General features: G+C 49.8%; 1 protein-coding gene across 1 annotated transcript in view; it reads left to right on the top strand.

Moving 5' to 3' along the window:
- Slc7a8 (solute carrier family 7 member 8) overlaps positions 1 to 8344 on the top strand; it is a 57613-nt gene extending 49269 nt beyond the window's left edge. Inside the window, exons 7-11 of the mRNA XM_041634136.1 lie at positions 82 to 185; positions 3952 to 4048; positions 5226 to 5375; positions 6038 to 6215; positions 6417 to 8344. Coding sequence (XP_041490070.1) covers positions 82 to 185; positions 3952 to 4048; positions 5226 to 5375; positions 6038 to 6215; positions 6417 to 6577 — 690 coding nt within the window. The 3' untranslated portion in view covers positions 6578 to 8344. The remainder of the gene's footprint in view (positions 1 to 81; positions 186 to 3951; positions 4049 to 5225; positions 5376 to 6037; positions 6216 to 6416) is intronic.
- Positions 8345 to 14213: the final 5869 nt, after the last annotated feature.

Here is a 14213-nt window from a genome sequence, read left to right as displayed (position 1 = left end):
GGGAGACTCGGAAAGTGAGGAGCAAGCTGGGACAGGGATCTTACCTCTTTCTTGCCATTCACTTCCTGTTTTCTTTCCCAGACTTTTGGAGAGAAGCTTCTGGGGGTCATGGCCTGGATCATGCCCATCTCTGTTGCCCTGTCCACATTTGGAGGCGTCAATGGCTCACTCTTCACCTCCTCCCGGTTAGTGCTTGCCCAGAACATTTCTGGGCCACTTTTCTGTGTCCATTGTTCTGTGTGTATTTAATGGACTTTTCTGTCAGCAGGGTTCTGTGCTACCTCCTGAGTGGTGGCTTTGCAGGAGTACGCATGTCAGTGTGTGTGCTGAGGGGGTCTGCTGCTCACAGGTGACCTGTGTGGGGTCCAGGTGGCTGCCCACCTTGCTTTGGCAGCAGGACAGTATCTTGACTACGTTCCTAGAGTCCCTGTTCCCCCTTGTCTAGATGCAGGCTACCACTGTCCAGAAAGAAACCCTTCTTTAAAAGGGACCAAGCTTTGAAGCCTCTGGATCTGGCCTCCCATGAATGTCTGGAGTCAGACTCCACATGGGATGAGATCCTTCTGAGTGTTCTAAGGATGCAGGACTGCTCCCTACTCAAGAGGCCACAAGGCTGTGTAGGGAAGAGCAGAAAGGAAACTTTTTCAATGAAAGCCAATAGCTACAACCCCAACCCAAAATTCCTTGGGAAGCCAGAAACATGAGTGGACCCTGGAGCCTTGCCTCTGCCTATCCAGGGGCCAGGCCCTCCTTTATGTCCTTTTTTCCATCTCTAGAATGGACTTCTGGGGGTACAGATGTGAAAGGGTCACCATTAGTGTGGCCCATAGGGTCCTATGTCCTCGGAGCACAGTCCTAATTCCCAAGATAACTCTGGGCTCAGCTGTTTGTCAAGCCCCCTGTCACATCCCAGAGAAGTTCCTGTGAGATGACAGACTTCCAGGTTTTCAGGATCCAGAGTGTGGGTATCACCTGTGCCTGCGGAAGGCGCACACTCACCCCTAGCAACCTCGTGTGCATGTTACACAGGCGCCGTGGCCACCGGGAGGCCCTAGCAGAGGGCGAGCAGTGGAAGAGCAGTGACCCCTGAGGCTCCCTGGGATCTGTTGGAGGACAGTGGCTGGCTACAGTCTCTTTAGTTTGGGGTTCGTCCCTCAGGCAGGCCACACAGTGGTCTGCATGCATGCAGCATAGTTGTGTGTACATGCAGGAGATGCCAAAGATGTAGCCTCCCTTCCCAGGCCACCTCTGCTCACCTACTACTTTCCTTCTCTCCTTCTTCCCTCCCTCCTCTCTTTCATTCTTTTGTGTCTCAGTTTGACTTGGATAATCCTTGCTGAGCAAGCAGTGTGTGTGTGTGTGTGTGTGTGTGTGTGCGCGCGCGCGCGTGAACGCACCCACCATACTCTCCATCATTCCCTAGCTTATGAACCCAACATGGGGCTGGTAGACCTGGACAGTTGCTCCTGGCTGTATGTGGAGGAGGACACGAATGAGAGCTGGGGCACATGCATGATGTAACTCATAGCGCCCCCTAAGTTCAATCTAGTGCACGAGACTCTGCTGGCTGGAAAAGACTGTAGCATGGGAAAAGGGAAGGGCTGCATGTGTTTGCATGAAATTAGAGAAGCTGGCCTGAATAGTTCGTGGTGACAACTGCTTATGGGTGCTTGGAGTCGCAGTCAGCTCCCGTACTTCTGAGCTGCCACTGTTGGCACCACTCAACCCTGTATGCAAAGCACGGAATGGCAGTGGTCTGTACCAGGAGTGGTGGCACACACCTCTGACCTCAGCCCTCAGGAGGCTAAATCAAGAAGGCCAAGAGTCTGAGCCACATGTAGCCAAAGCCTGTGTACCAGCACACTGTCACCTTCCTGTCACCCATTGGGGGCCACTTGCCCTAGAGAAAAGTAAAAGTCGGAGACTCAGCAGGTCTCAGCCTGGGGACCTGAGTTTGACCCCGGGAGCCCAACTCACAGGGTGGAAGGGGAGAGCTGACTTTCACAAGCTGCCATTTGACCTCCACACGTATGCCGTAGAGAGCATGCACACAAACAAATAGGAAAATAACTGAGATCGAAACTTTTAAAGAGAACAGGTTGGAGTGCTGTCATGTGAAGGACTGGGGGCAGTTACAGGTGGGTTTTGGTGGCCGGTTGTCTTGTTTTGTTCTGTCTGGAAGAGGCATAAAGAGAGAGCGGGAAGGGCTGCTTTAATGTTGCTCTCTGTGAGTCTATGTCTCTGTCTCTCTGAGTCATATCCACTATTTCCTTCCCCTCCTAAGGGTATATAATCCCCCTCCCATTGTTTAGATTTTGTTCTTAAAATTACCTTTTAGGCCTGGAGAGATGGCTCAGTGGTTAAGAGCAATGGCTGCTCTTCCAGAGGACCCGAGTTCAATTCCCAGCACACACATGGTAGTCATAGCTGCCTGTAGTTCCCCAATGCACATAAGATAAAGTGAAATAAAAAAGAAAAAAATTACCTTTTAATGTATGTGACTTTTGCCTGACTGTATGACTGTGCACTGTGTGCATGCCTGGAACCCACAGAGTCAGAAGAGGGTGTCAGGTCCCCTGGAACTGGAATTGCCAAGTGGCTGTGAGCCACCATATGGGTGCTGGGAGTTTAACTCAGGTCCTCCGCAAGAACAACAAGTGCTCTTAACCAAAGAGCCAGCCCTCCAGCCCCGTCCCCATCTGTGAGACAGGGGCTCATATAAGGCTAGCCTCAAACTGGAAATCCCCCACTTCAGGCTTGGTGTGCCAGGTTCGCAGGCTTGTGCCACCCATGTGCAGCTCAGGATCGCAGTTTTGCATTCTGCATTTTTGCGTGACGTTCTCACATGATCATTCTCTTCTGAAACATGATTTCAAGGGCTGAAGAGATGGCCCGGATTCAACTCCTAGCACCCACACGGCGGCTCAACCATCTGTAACAATCTGACTGCGTCTTCTGGCCTCCACCGGCATGGCGCACAGACATACATTTCAGACAAACACCCATACACGTGAAATAAAATCTTAAAAAACTTGATTTTTTTTTACTTCATAATTTTCTATCTTACAGATAAATCTTAATTTTTTTTAGTCAGTCTCATAATTTCAAACACTCGGGTCATTGGCAGTCTGACTCAGTGCCAGAGCCTTTGTGTGTCCTTTTCAGTACCTCTCTGTTGTTTCTGTTTGTTTTTAAGAAGTCTTCTTGGGAATAGAATGCGTAGTTCTGAGAGTACAAACTTTGAGTGCACAAAGTTTAAGTGTGACCTCTAAGTTGACAGTTCCGGACACCGAAGAAGATACCTCAGGTCTTCCACCGGCTCTCACAGGCTCCCACCTGCCCTTTTCCAGTCCACCGCCCCTCTCCACTCTCACAGAAGCAGCTGCTCTCTGAATAGAATGAGGATGTTTTTAAAGCATTGCACGGGAAGCCCGGAGCTGTGTGCCGGGGAATCAATAGCCCTTAAGGGTGAGAAGGTTCTCATTTAAAGGAGAAATATGGCCAGATAAAGGGACAAACTTTAATTCCAACATTTAGAAAATGGAGGCAGGAGGGTCAGGGATGCCAGGCCTGTCTTGGCTACAGAGACGTTCCGGGCCACAAAGGCTGTATGAGAATGGGTCTCAAAGAGCTGAAACTAAAAAAAGCAGGCAGAGAAGCCATTCCTGGAGCCTTGAAACAGGGGAGTGACTCGGAGGGAGCCAGCCAGCTCACACGCTCAGTCTCCACATGCCCAGGCTCCGTCCACCTAGCTCTTGGCTGCCTCTAGTCTGCCTGTGCCTGCGTTTGGGAACATGGGCCCTGTGGCTAATGGTCCGGAAAGTGCGCACACAAAGGCAGGTCTCGGCTCGTGGAGGGTGCTAGCATGGGGGCGAAAGGTGGGCGTGAATGAGAGCCTCGGCTTAGTGGTCCACAGGCTATCCCAGGCTGACCTACTTTTCTCCTCGCCAGGCTGTTCTTTGCTGGAGCCAGAGAAGGCCACCTTCCCAGCGTGCTGGCCATGATCCATGTGAAGCGCTGCACCCCAATCCCAGCGCTGCTCTTCACAGTAAGGCCCCCTGCTGCTGCTGCAGATCCTTCCCACGCCTTGTGGCTAGCCTGGGTTGGGACTCACACCATCTGCACACACACACACACACACCTGTCCCCCTTCTGGTCTAGCTCTGCATTGCAGTAGGCCCCGGCTGAGATAGCACGTGTGGCCGTTGCAATGCTTTGTGAAGGTCGGGGAATATAATTAGAGAAGATCTTAAACACCCACAGCTCTCAGGCTGGCTCATTTTCCCTCTCCTCTCCTATGGAGTCAGACTGAAAAGACTTGGGATACCACAGTCTCCCAAAAACATGTCTCTGTCCCAGGCTTCACTGGCACCTGCTACCACAAGGGTACAGCGCTGAGCCTCAGCTTGATCTGGTCGTGCACACGCTCACCCTTCTCCCCTTCCACCACTTCCTGCCCAGGACCCTGTCAGCCTCTTGGAAGGGGCCATCGAAATAAACCTAGTTCAGGGCACACGTGATAAGAAAAGTCACAGACAGGGGAAAACTCTTGAATTGACGATGGGGGAAAGGCCACTTTGAATGGGGAAGAAATGGTGTAAAAAGAACAGAAGCATTTAGAGCAGCAACCTTCAGCCATGGGCGGCGACCTCCACGGGGTCGCTTATTAGATCTCCTGTAATCAGACATTTGCATTACAATCCATAACAGTAGCAAAACTACAGTTATGAAGTAGCAATGAAAATAATTTTATGGTTGAGGGGGGTCACCACCACCTGAGGAACTGTATTAAAGGGGGACAACGTTAGGAAGATTGCAAACCACTGCTCTAGGGAGTAAAGGAAGACCCAATAACTTGTCCTCATTACGTTTTTTGAATTTTCTTTTCCTTCTGAATCATGGATAAAACATTGCAAATTACTTTGAGCCAGACGTGGTGGCACATGCCTTTAATCCCAACACTCAGGAGGCAGAGGCAGGTAGATCTCTCTAAATTTGAGGCCAGTCTGGCTTACAGAGCAAGTTCTAAGACAACCAGGGCTACAGAGAAAGACCTTGTCTCAAAAAAGCCAGAGAGATGCTCCTGGCAATAAAGGTATAGGCCGTCCTAGGCTACTCAAGGTGGCTGTGAAGTCCCTATCTTGAGATGTCCACTATAAACTAGCCCGCCTGGCCTGGAGGGGCAGACCATCCCCTAACTTCTCACCTCATTCTCACTTCTCCAGTGCCTCTCCACACTGCTGATGCTGGTCACCAGTGACATGTACACACTCATCAACTACGTGGGCTTCATCAACTACCTCTTCTACGGGGTAACAGTTGCAGGGCAGATAGTCCTTCGCTGGAAGAAGCCCGACATCCCCCGCCCCATCAAGGTGAGAGGACCTGCTTCGGAGCCCCTCCCTTCCTCTGCTGCATCCAGGGCGGGGCAGATTTTTGAGTCATTGTGGCTCTTGGCCACGTGTGCATGAGACAGTTATTTCCTTACCTCACTCTTAAATCTTACACCCTGGGTGGGCCCGGCCCTCCAGTATCAGAGTTCGTTACATTATGTCTCTGTCCCAAAGTGAATCTCCTTCTGTCTGCTTGTATTCATTTTAACGGAGGGAGACCCATTCTAACTTGAGACCCATTTGGTGCATCCAGGTGAGGCCTGGCCTGGAAGTATATGTGAAGACAGGAGCCATAACAGACCCAGGTCGTTTCTTTGCTCCCCCTCCAGGACCTCTAGCAAGTGTACACTAACGTGCTTACCTGCTTCTCAGTCCCCTGGGCTTCTCTGACTGCCACAGGCACTTAAATGAGTCATGAGGTCTTATCTGACCTCACCTGGGAGGGGCCCTTACTTCCCTGCCCCACTGCCCGATTTCACCAGCATCTGTCTGTTGATAGAGCACCTATAAGAGCCCGAAGTGTGGGACACAGAGCTGAGTGAAGCTCAGCCATTGCCCTCAAGGAGGAGGATGAAGAAGAGAGAAGGTGCCCTCATCCTAAAGCCTCTGAGAGCCACATAACTCACAGTACTTCTGTCCCACAGATCAATCTGCTGTTTCCCATCATATATCTGCTGTTCTGGGCCTTCCTGCTGATCTTCAGCCTGTGGTCGGAGCCAGTGGTATGCGGTATTGGCCTGGCTATCATGCTGACGGGAGTACCTGTCTATTTTCTGGGTGTCTACTGGCAACAAAAACCAAAGTGTTTCAATGACTTCATTGGTAAGTAGTGGCTAGAAAGAGGGCCTCTTGGGTAGACACAGAGCAGACTAATGGGGGAGCCCTACCTTCAATTGAGTCCACAGGGCTCCTCATTCAGACCTCTAAGGAGAGAAGACCCGCTGGCATCCACAGACAGACCTGAGGCAGCCTGCCAGCTCCGTACAGGCACTGACCTGGTTTCTGTATTGTTCCTTTCCACAGAGTCACTAACCCTAGTGAGTCAGAAGATGTGTGTGGTCGTGTATCCCCAGGTGGATGGGGACTCGGGGGCAGGGGAAGCAACCGATGACATGGAGGAACAGCAGAAGCCCATCTTCCAGCCTACTCCTGTCAAGGACCAGGACTCAGAGGAACAGCCCTAGCCCTGAGGACTGTCGTCCCTTTAACTGACCACTCCCCACTTCATCCTCTCTGCCCTGCATCCCTGCCTATGTCCCCCTAACACACACACACACACACACACCTATACTGTCAGGCAGGGCCAAGTCCTGGGTGTCCACAGTGACACGTTCTAAACAAAGACACTGACCTTTGTACCCAAAGAACCCACTTCCAGTCCCAAGGCCCATGGTCAAGGTCAGTGCACCAGGGCCTGCAGGCACTCCAAGGATTAGAGGAGACTAGAGGTGCCGTGGGTACCCTGCAGGACTCTTCCTCCTGGGCCCATGCCCTTCTGGTGCCTCTAAGAAACCCGGGTTCACTGCTGCTGCTTCTCCCTAGTTCTGAGCCCAGGTGAAGCTTCAATTGGGAAGGAGGTGGCAGCACAGTGGGCTGCTGGGAAGGCAAAGCAAACACAAGTGTCACCACTCAACTTCTTCTGGAGAGACCAAAATGCCTCTTCACTCACCGGGGACCCTGTACCTACCACTCACTCCACTGCCCAGCTTAGGCCCCCTGCTGAGAAACTTCCCCACTGAGCTAAGGACCAAGAAGGAGGACCACCCTATCCCCAGCTCTAAGCCAAGCTTGTGAAATACATAGGGGTAGGCTCAGACTGCAGAAGCCAAGCCTTACCCCTGCCCCTGCCCCTGCCCCTGCCCCTGCTTCTGCATCCTGTCTCCTTGTGGTGCCAAAGCTCCCTGAAGCCAGAAAGGCTTCTTACGTTCAGTCGAATAGATATCTATCTCTCTCTTAAGGGCAAAGCGACTCAGCCACCCCCACTGGCCCCCCCTGAGCATCCCAGCCACTCTTCTCACCCACAGTACTGCCGGCCACCCTCGCGCTTTTTCTTCCCTGGACCTTGGCTCAAGGACCAGGCGGGAAGGATCCCCAAGCCCTTCAGGCCTGAGATTCAGAGTCAAACCAGCCTTAAGTCATCTCCCCTCCAAGAACTAAGCCTAAAAATGCTCCCTAGTTCTACCCTTCAGGACAGACTTGGTGTTAAATGCCTCCCCTGGAAGGAAGGGTGCTTCCCCCTCCCCAGAGATGCTCAGCCCTCACCCTGGGGAGACCCTGTTGCTGGGGGAGTGTTTTCTGAAGACTGGTTCCTCTCCCCTCCCCCAACTCAAATGATCTCACCACCATCCTGACATCCCTTTTGGGACAAGATGGAAGGGCAATGACAGAATGCCACTCCCTTTGAGAACTCAGAAAAGTCCCTTCCACGAGAGCTAGCGACCTATGCCCTATGGGAAGGTAACAGTGTTTGCCTTGTCCCGGCAGCCTCCATATCTGCTGTGCCAAGGACCCCATGCCCCATTCCATCTACTTAAACTGGAATACCCCAGGGCCTTTTCCTGGCCCGTCAGGTCCCCTGACTTCTCACCCAGCTCACCTGATCCCTAGTTGCTGAAAGGCTAGGTTTGGACTGATTATGGCCCTTCAGAGTGCAGTCCAGGCAGGCTGTGGGGCCTCTGGGGGACCAAGGACCATCCCTCCATCCATTTCTTCTCATTCCTTCAGCCTCTACCCACCCCCTCCTTGAATTACTATCTTTTTTTTTAAGTGGATGCCTTACTTTTTTGGATAAATATTTTTGAACTTGGCATTTCTATTTCTTTTAAATTTTTTAATGTATGGTGGTTTCGGGGGGCAGAGCTAGTCCCTTAATAATCTGTCACTGAGTTCATTTAGGTCTTACGTTTTCTTGGTTTGTTTTGTGGAGTGTTTTCAAGTAATAAAATTTTAAATGGAAATGAAACAACGATGTTAATCAAGTGACTGCTGGCCGGTGGTGGCGTGCTGCAGAGGCAAGCAGAGCTCTGAGGGTCGAGGCCAGCTTGGCTCGCAATAAATCGAGTTCCAGGACAGTCTGGGATATGTAGAGAAAACCTGTCTCAAAAAAGGGAAAAAAAATCAGATGACTTCTGAATCAGAGTCAGTGGACATTTTTACTTAATCCAGAACTCTTTGGTTGCCAGGTTCTTCTGGGACTTTGTTCCTAAAAGTCTCGGTTGCCACACCTTTGAGCTGCCCAGTAAACACGGAGCCTATAGCTTCTTCCAATAACTACCTCTTGTCCCTTCTGTGGCGTCCTGAAGGTCTGCGGAGCTCCCATTCCATGCACCGTGCTGAAATCCTGCAAACAGGAAGTAAAGCTCATCACTCCCCAACATCCAGACAGGCCAGGGACCAGCACCAGGCCAAGATGGGGGTGACACCCCAAAGCCTGGCAGTAAAGGCTCTGTGGCACTGTGGAAACAGCCCGCAGGGGGTCCAGGAGCCTGTGGAAGATGAGGCTTGTTCACCCAGCTAAGCAGAAGCTCCTGTGAGCTTAGTCACTGGAAGGAGGATAGAAGATTGGGCCAGGACTAGAAAAGGGGAGGAGTTAAGGTCAGCTTGTGTGCTTACTTGGGAATTTTTTTTTACATTTGTGTGTGTGTGTGTGTGTGTGTGTGTGTCACAGCACTTGGGTGGAGTAGTGCATCTTGCAGGAGTTCTTTCTTTGAACCATGTGCATCTAACTTGAGTTAAGATTGGCAGCTAGTGCCATTTTGCCAGCCCCTAGAGATTTTTTTTTTTTAGTTAGTTAAAAAAAAAAAAAAAACAAGCTGGGCAGTGGTGGTGCACACCTTTAATCCCAGCACTCAGAAGGCAGAGGCAGGTGGATCTCTGTGAGTTCGAGGCCAGCCTAGTCTACAAGAGCTAGTTCCAGGACAGCCACCAAAGCTACAGAGAAATCTTGTCTCAAAAAAACAACAAACAAACAAACAAAACCACATACACATTAGCTAGTCATAGTGACATTTGCCTCTAATCCCAGCACTCAAGAGGCAGAGGCTGGCTGATCTCTGTGAGTTCTAGGCTAGCCTGGTCTATATAGCAAGTTCCAGGACAGCTGGGGCCCTCCTGGTGCTTTGGAAAGTTGATGGGACTGGATCTGGTCCTTGCTTCTGCCCCTCTTCCTCTCTACAGTCCTCCCGCAGCCTCCCCTGGGGCACCATCATTCCAGAGCCAGCTGTGCTTACAGACCTGTGGGGAGGAGGAGCATGAACAGCAAGACACTAATTACCCTTCACCACCTGGGAAACTGAGGCACAGGCACGTCCACGCCAATTCTTAGCCTGGTATCAACACTCCTGCTTGTGGCTGTCCTTAACTCCAGACAGGCTAAAAGCTTGCCATCCTCGGAGGCACAAAGCCAGGATGGGGAGATGCTGGGCCAGTAGCTGGTCACAGAACAGCCGTGTGCCCTCGGTTACCCCACAAGCAGAGGACGGCAGTCCTCCAAAGGTCACCTACTAAACCTTTCTGAACCTCCATTTCCTTTCTCTGCCTCATCAAGTCTCCTCCATGTTGCCCCCATTCTGGTGTGGTCAGGCCTCCCCAGTTCCCTCTCATGTAATGGAGAGACGTGTCCCTGGGATTGCCTCTCCCCAAATAAAGTGACATCTGATGATCTTCACCGTGGTCAGACACAGGTGTGGGTCTCTTGAACGGCTCGCACGTCTTTCTAGCCTGAAGCCCTTTTTCTGTCTTAGCCCTGATGTTGCCTTCAGCGCTAGGAACTTCAGGTGTTTTGAGTTTAGACAATATTTCTTCTTTAGAAGACACTCTAGGAACCTTTCAGAAGTCACTAAGTCATAGTTGCTCAAGTGTTTTTGTTTGTTTGTGCATTTATTCCGTGTATTTGTGCGCTCACACAGGTCTCAAGGTCAGATGTCATTTCTCACTTTTCACTCCACCGTCCCTGGGACTTGAACGCCAGCCTACAGACTTGGTGGCAAGTGCTCTCCCCTCTCAGCCATGTCACTGGCCCACATTTGTTCATTACTGTACTTAAGCAACAGGTCTGTGGTTACGGTGTCCAAAGGCGTTACCATTTCTGTGGAAATAACAAGTCTATCCCTGAATTTTGCAAGCCATCACACAAATTCCAAATAATCCTTGTTTTCTGAAGAGTATTCAGATATGTAGTGGCATATGCCTTTAGCACGCGTTTAGTCCCAGCACTCAGGAAGCAGAGGCAGACAGATCTCTGAGTTCAAGGCCAGCCTGGTCTACATAGTGAGTTCTGGCCCAGCCAAGTGCTGCATAATGAAACCCTGGCTCAAAAAATAAAATAAAATAGTGTTCAGACATGTCAGTCTTCCAGTCCTTTTATCGTTTTGTTTTGTTTGGGTCTTTTTAGTTTGCTGTTGTTTGGGGTTTTTTTTGTTTTTTTTTTTTTTGGTTTTTTCGAGACAGGGTTTCTCTGTGGCTTTGGGGCCTGTCCTGGAACTAGCTCTGTAGACCAGGCTGGTCTCGAACTCACAGAGATCCACCTGTGTTTGGGGTTTTTAATGCATTTACTTTGTGTCTGTATGTTGCCTCTGTGTGTGTGTGTGTGTGTGTGTGTGTGTGTGTGTGTGTGCACTGTGTACATCCCTGGTGGTCACAGAATTCAGGAGAGGGCATTGAGTCCCCTGGAACTGAAGTTACAGATGATTGTAAGACACCATGGGTGGACTAGGAATCAAACCCAGGTCCTCTACAAGAACAACAATACTCTTAACCAAATCTCCAGCCTCTTTTTGTTTTTGAGACAGGGTCTCACTGCATAGCCATGGCCAACCTATAACTCTCTCTATAGACCAGTCTTCCTTCAAATACACAGAGATCCGCCTGCCTCTGCCTCCCAAGTTGTGGGAAGAAAGGTGTGTGCCACCACATGCAGCTAATTCATTTGTTTTTTGAGAAAGAGTCCCACTCTGTACTTAGACTCACCTCAAACTCATAGCAGTCCTCCTGCCTCAACCTTTCACGCCCTGAATATGATGTGATTACAAGTGTAATACATGCTTATCCTTAATTTTCATTCAGGAAATATGGTCGTTGTGTTTAGTAGTTTTATGTCAACTTGACACAAGCTAAAGTCACCGGAGTGGGGAACCTCAGTTTAAAAAAATGCCTACATAAAATGGAGCTTAAACAAGCCTATAGGGGGCCGGGCGGTGGTGGCGCATGCCTTTAATCCCAGCACTCGGGAGGCGGAGGCAGGCGGATCTCTGTGAGTTCGAGGCCAGCCTGGTCTACAAGAGCTAGTTCCAGGACAGGAACCAAAAGCTACGGAGAAACCCTGTCTCGAAAAATCCAAAAAAAAAAAAAAAAAACAAGCCTATAGGGTATCTTCTTAGCTAGTGATTGCTAGGTGGTACTGCGCCTGGGCTGGTGGTTCTAGGTTCTGTAAGAAAGCAGGCTGAGCAAGCCATCAGGAGTAAGCCAGTAAGCAGCACTCCTCCATGGTCTCTGAATCAGCTCCTGCCTCCATGTTCCTGCCCTGTTTGAGCTCCTGTCCCGACTTCTTTCAATGACAGACTAAGATACGTAAGTGTAGACCAAATAATTCCTTTCCTCTGGAGCTGCTTTTGTCGTGGTGTTTCATCACAGCAGTAGAAGCCCTAACGAATACAATCATTATCACAGAAAAGATTAAAAAGAAGTATCTCAGCCAATTCTCAAAGAGCAAAATGGGCTAGGGATGTAGCCCAATTGGTAAAATGCTTGTCAAGTATGAAGGAGGGAGGGAAGGAGGGAGGGAGAAAGGGAGGGAGAGAAGGAAGGAAGAAAGGAACGCATGGTGACATAGACATAAAATAAAAATAAATCTTACAGGGGTGGGGTGGGGGATGAAAACCTTTAATCCCAATACTTGAAAGGCAGAGGCAGGCAGATCTTCGAGTTCGAGGCCAGCCTGGTCTACAGAGGGAGTTCCAGCACAGCCAGTGCTCTGTTATTGGAAGAACAGAGAAACTCTCTTGGAAGACAAAACAAAGCAAGACAACAACAACGAAAAGTATACCAAGGAGAAGAAGCCAAGGATGAATATGCACTTCATGGACCATCTCTTTGTCCATCCACTGTGGATGAAGACCACCTCCCCATGGGGCTCCCAGTCTGGACTGGCAGGGTCTGGCAAAAGTATCTCCAGAGCCTGTACTCCCTGGGGCTTCTGTGCTCAAAATGCCAGTTTGAAAAAAATAAAAAGGTTGTCAAATCTGGGCAGTGGTGGTGGCGCTCACCTTTAATCCCAACACTTGGGAGGCAGAGGCAGACAGATCTCTATAAATATGAGGCCAGTCTGTTATATAGAGTGAGTTTCAGGACAGCCAGGGCTACACAGAGAAACCCTGTCTCCCCCCCCCAGAAGGAAAGAAGGTTGTCGAGATGATTATGAGCATGGTGGCACATGCTTACAATCCTACTTGGAAGAGAGAAGCAGAGGATCAATGAATTCAAAGTCATTTTCAGCTATATAGTGAATTTGGGGCTAGCCTAGGCTACATGAGAGCCTAGTTTTTAAGAAAAATAAAACAAGAGCAAGTGAGAAGACTCCAATGGTAAAGGCGCTCGGCGCCAAGTCCGACAACAGGAGTTTACTCCCTGAGACTCACGTGGCAGAAGGAGAGAACTGAGTCCCACAATTGTCCTCTGAATTAATGTGGGGCAGGAGAGATGCCACAGTGGCGAAAAGCACTTGCTCTTACACAGAATCTAGGTTCAGTTCGAGCACCCGCACGCTCAACCATCCCTAACTTCAGTTCCGAGGGATCAGAGCCCCTCTGCCGACCTTCATGGGCACTAGGCAAACACGTGGTGCACATACAAACATGCAGGCAAAACACCTACACCCATAAGATTAAATTGAAAAGAAAAATCAAAAAAGAAAAGGTAATTCCCACTCAACAAGAGAGAAGTCATTCCTGGTATTGGAAACCCAGCCAGCTACCTGGAGCTAGTGAAGTCATGGATCTTGGAGGAGAACCTAGGACCACCACTTTACTAACCCAGCATAATCCCTAACTATATTCTAAACATTTGTCTCCCTACACCTCGCTCTCCATCAAGGAAACTTCTCTTTATAAGACATTACAGAAAACCACAACCAGTCAAAATGAGGACTTTTGGAGCCCAGTCTCAACTGATACATCTACAGCATAATTCCTGCACCTAAGACTCGGGGATCGTTGTAGAAGGCTGAGGCAGAAAGGATGTAAAAGCCAGAGACACAGGAAGTGTGCTGTGAGCGTGTGTCTCGTAGAAATGTCAGCGAGGCTGTACCATGAAGCCTCACCAACGCGGCTGCCTAAACATGGCATGAACAGTGATGACGCCAATAGACACGCTAACATTTTGGGGGAACTCATGAAGCTTCATCCCTAGACAAAGAGCTACGAGCAACCAAGGCATGCTGAGAAGTGGAGAAATAGTCTGCCCCCGGGAAGAGCTCTCCCGTAGTTACCTAATTCAAATGGTCAGCCCTGAAAACACACACATACGAGCAACGTTTTACAGACTAAATAGGTTATATTCGTGTATTTAGGAATATATAGATCAACAATTAAGGAAGAAGAGGCCAGGAATTTGAATGCCAGCAAGGGAAGGGTGTATGGGAAGGGGTTAGGGAGAAGAAGGGAAAGGAGGGAAATGATGTCATTATAATTTCAATTTTTTTAAAAATAGAGATGTAAACTAGGTGGTCGTGGGGCCTGACTTTAATCCCAACATTCGGGAGGCAGAAGCAGGCAGATCTCTGTGAGTTCGAGGCCAGCCTGGTCTACAAGAGCTAGTTCTAGGACA

Source organism: Microtus oregoni, unplaced genomic scaffold (genome assembly GCF_018167655.1).
Source record: "Microtus oregoni isolate MIOR12 unplaced genomic scaffold, Mior012 000045F_ref0000178, whole genome shotgun sequence".
In the NCBI taxonomy this organism is placed as follows: domain Eukaryota; kingdom Metazoa; phylum Chordata; class Mammalia; order Rodentia; family Cricetidae; genus Microtus; species Microtus oregoni.
This window is presented reverse-complemented; position numbering and strand designations above follow the sequence as displayed.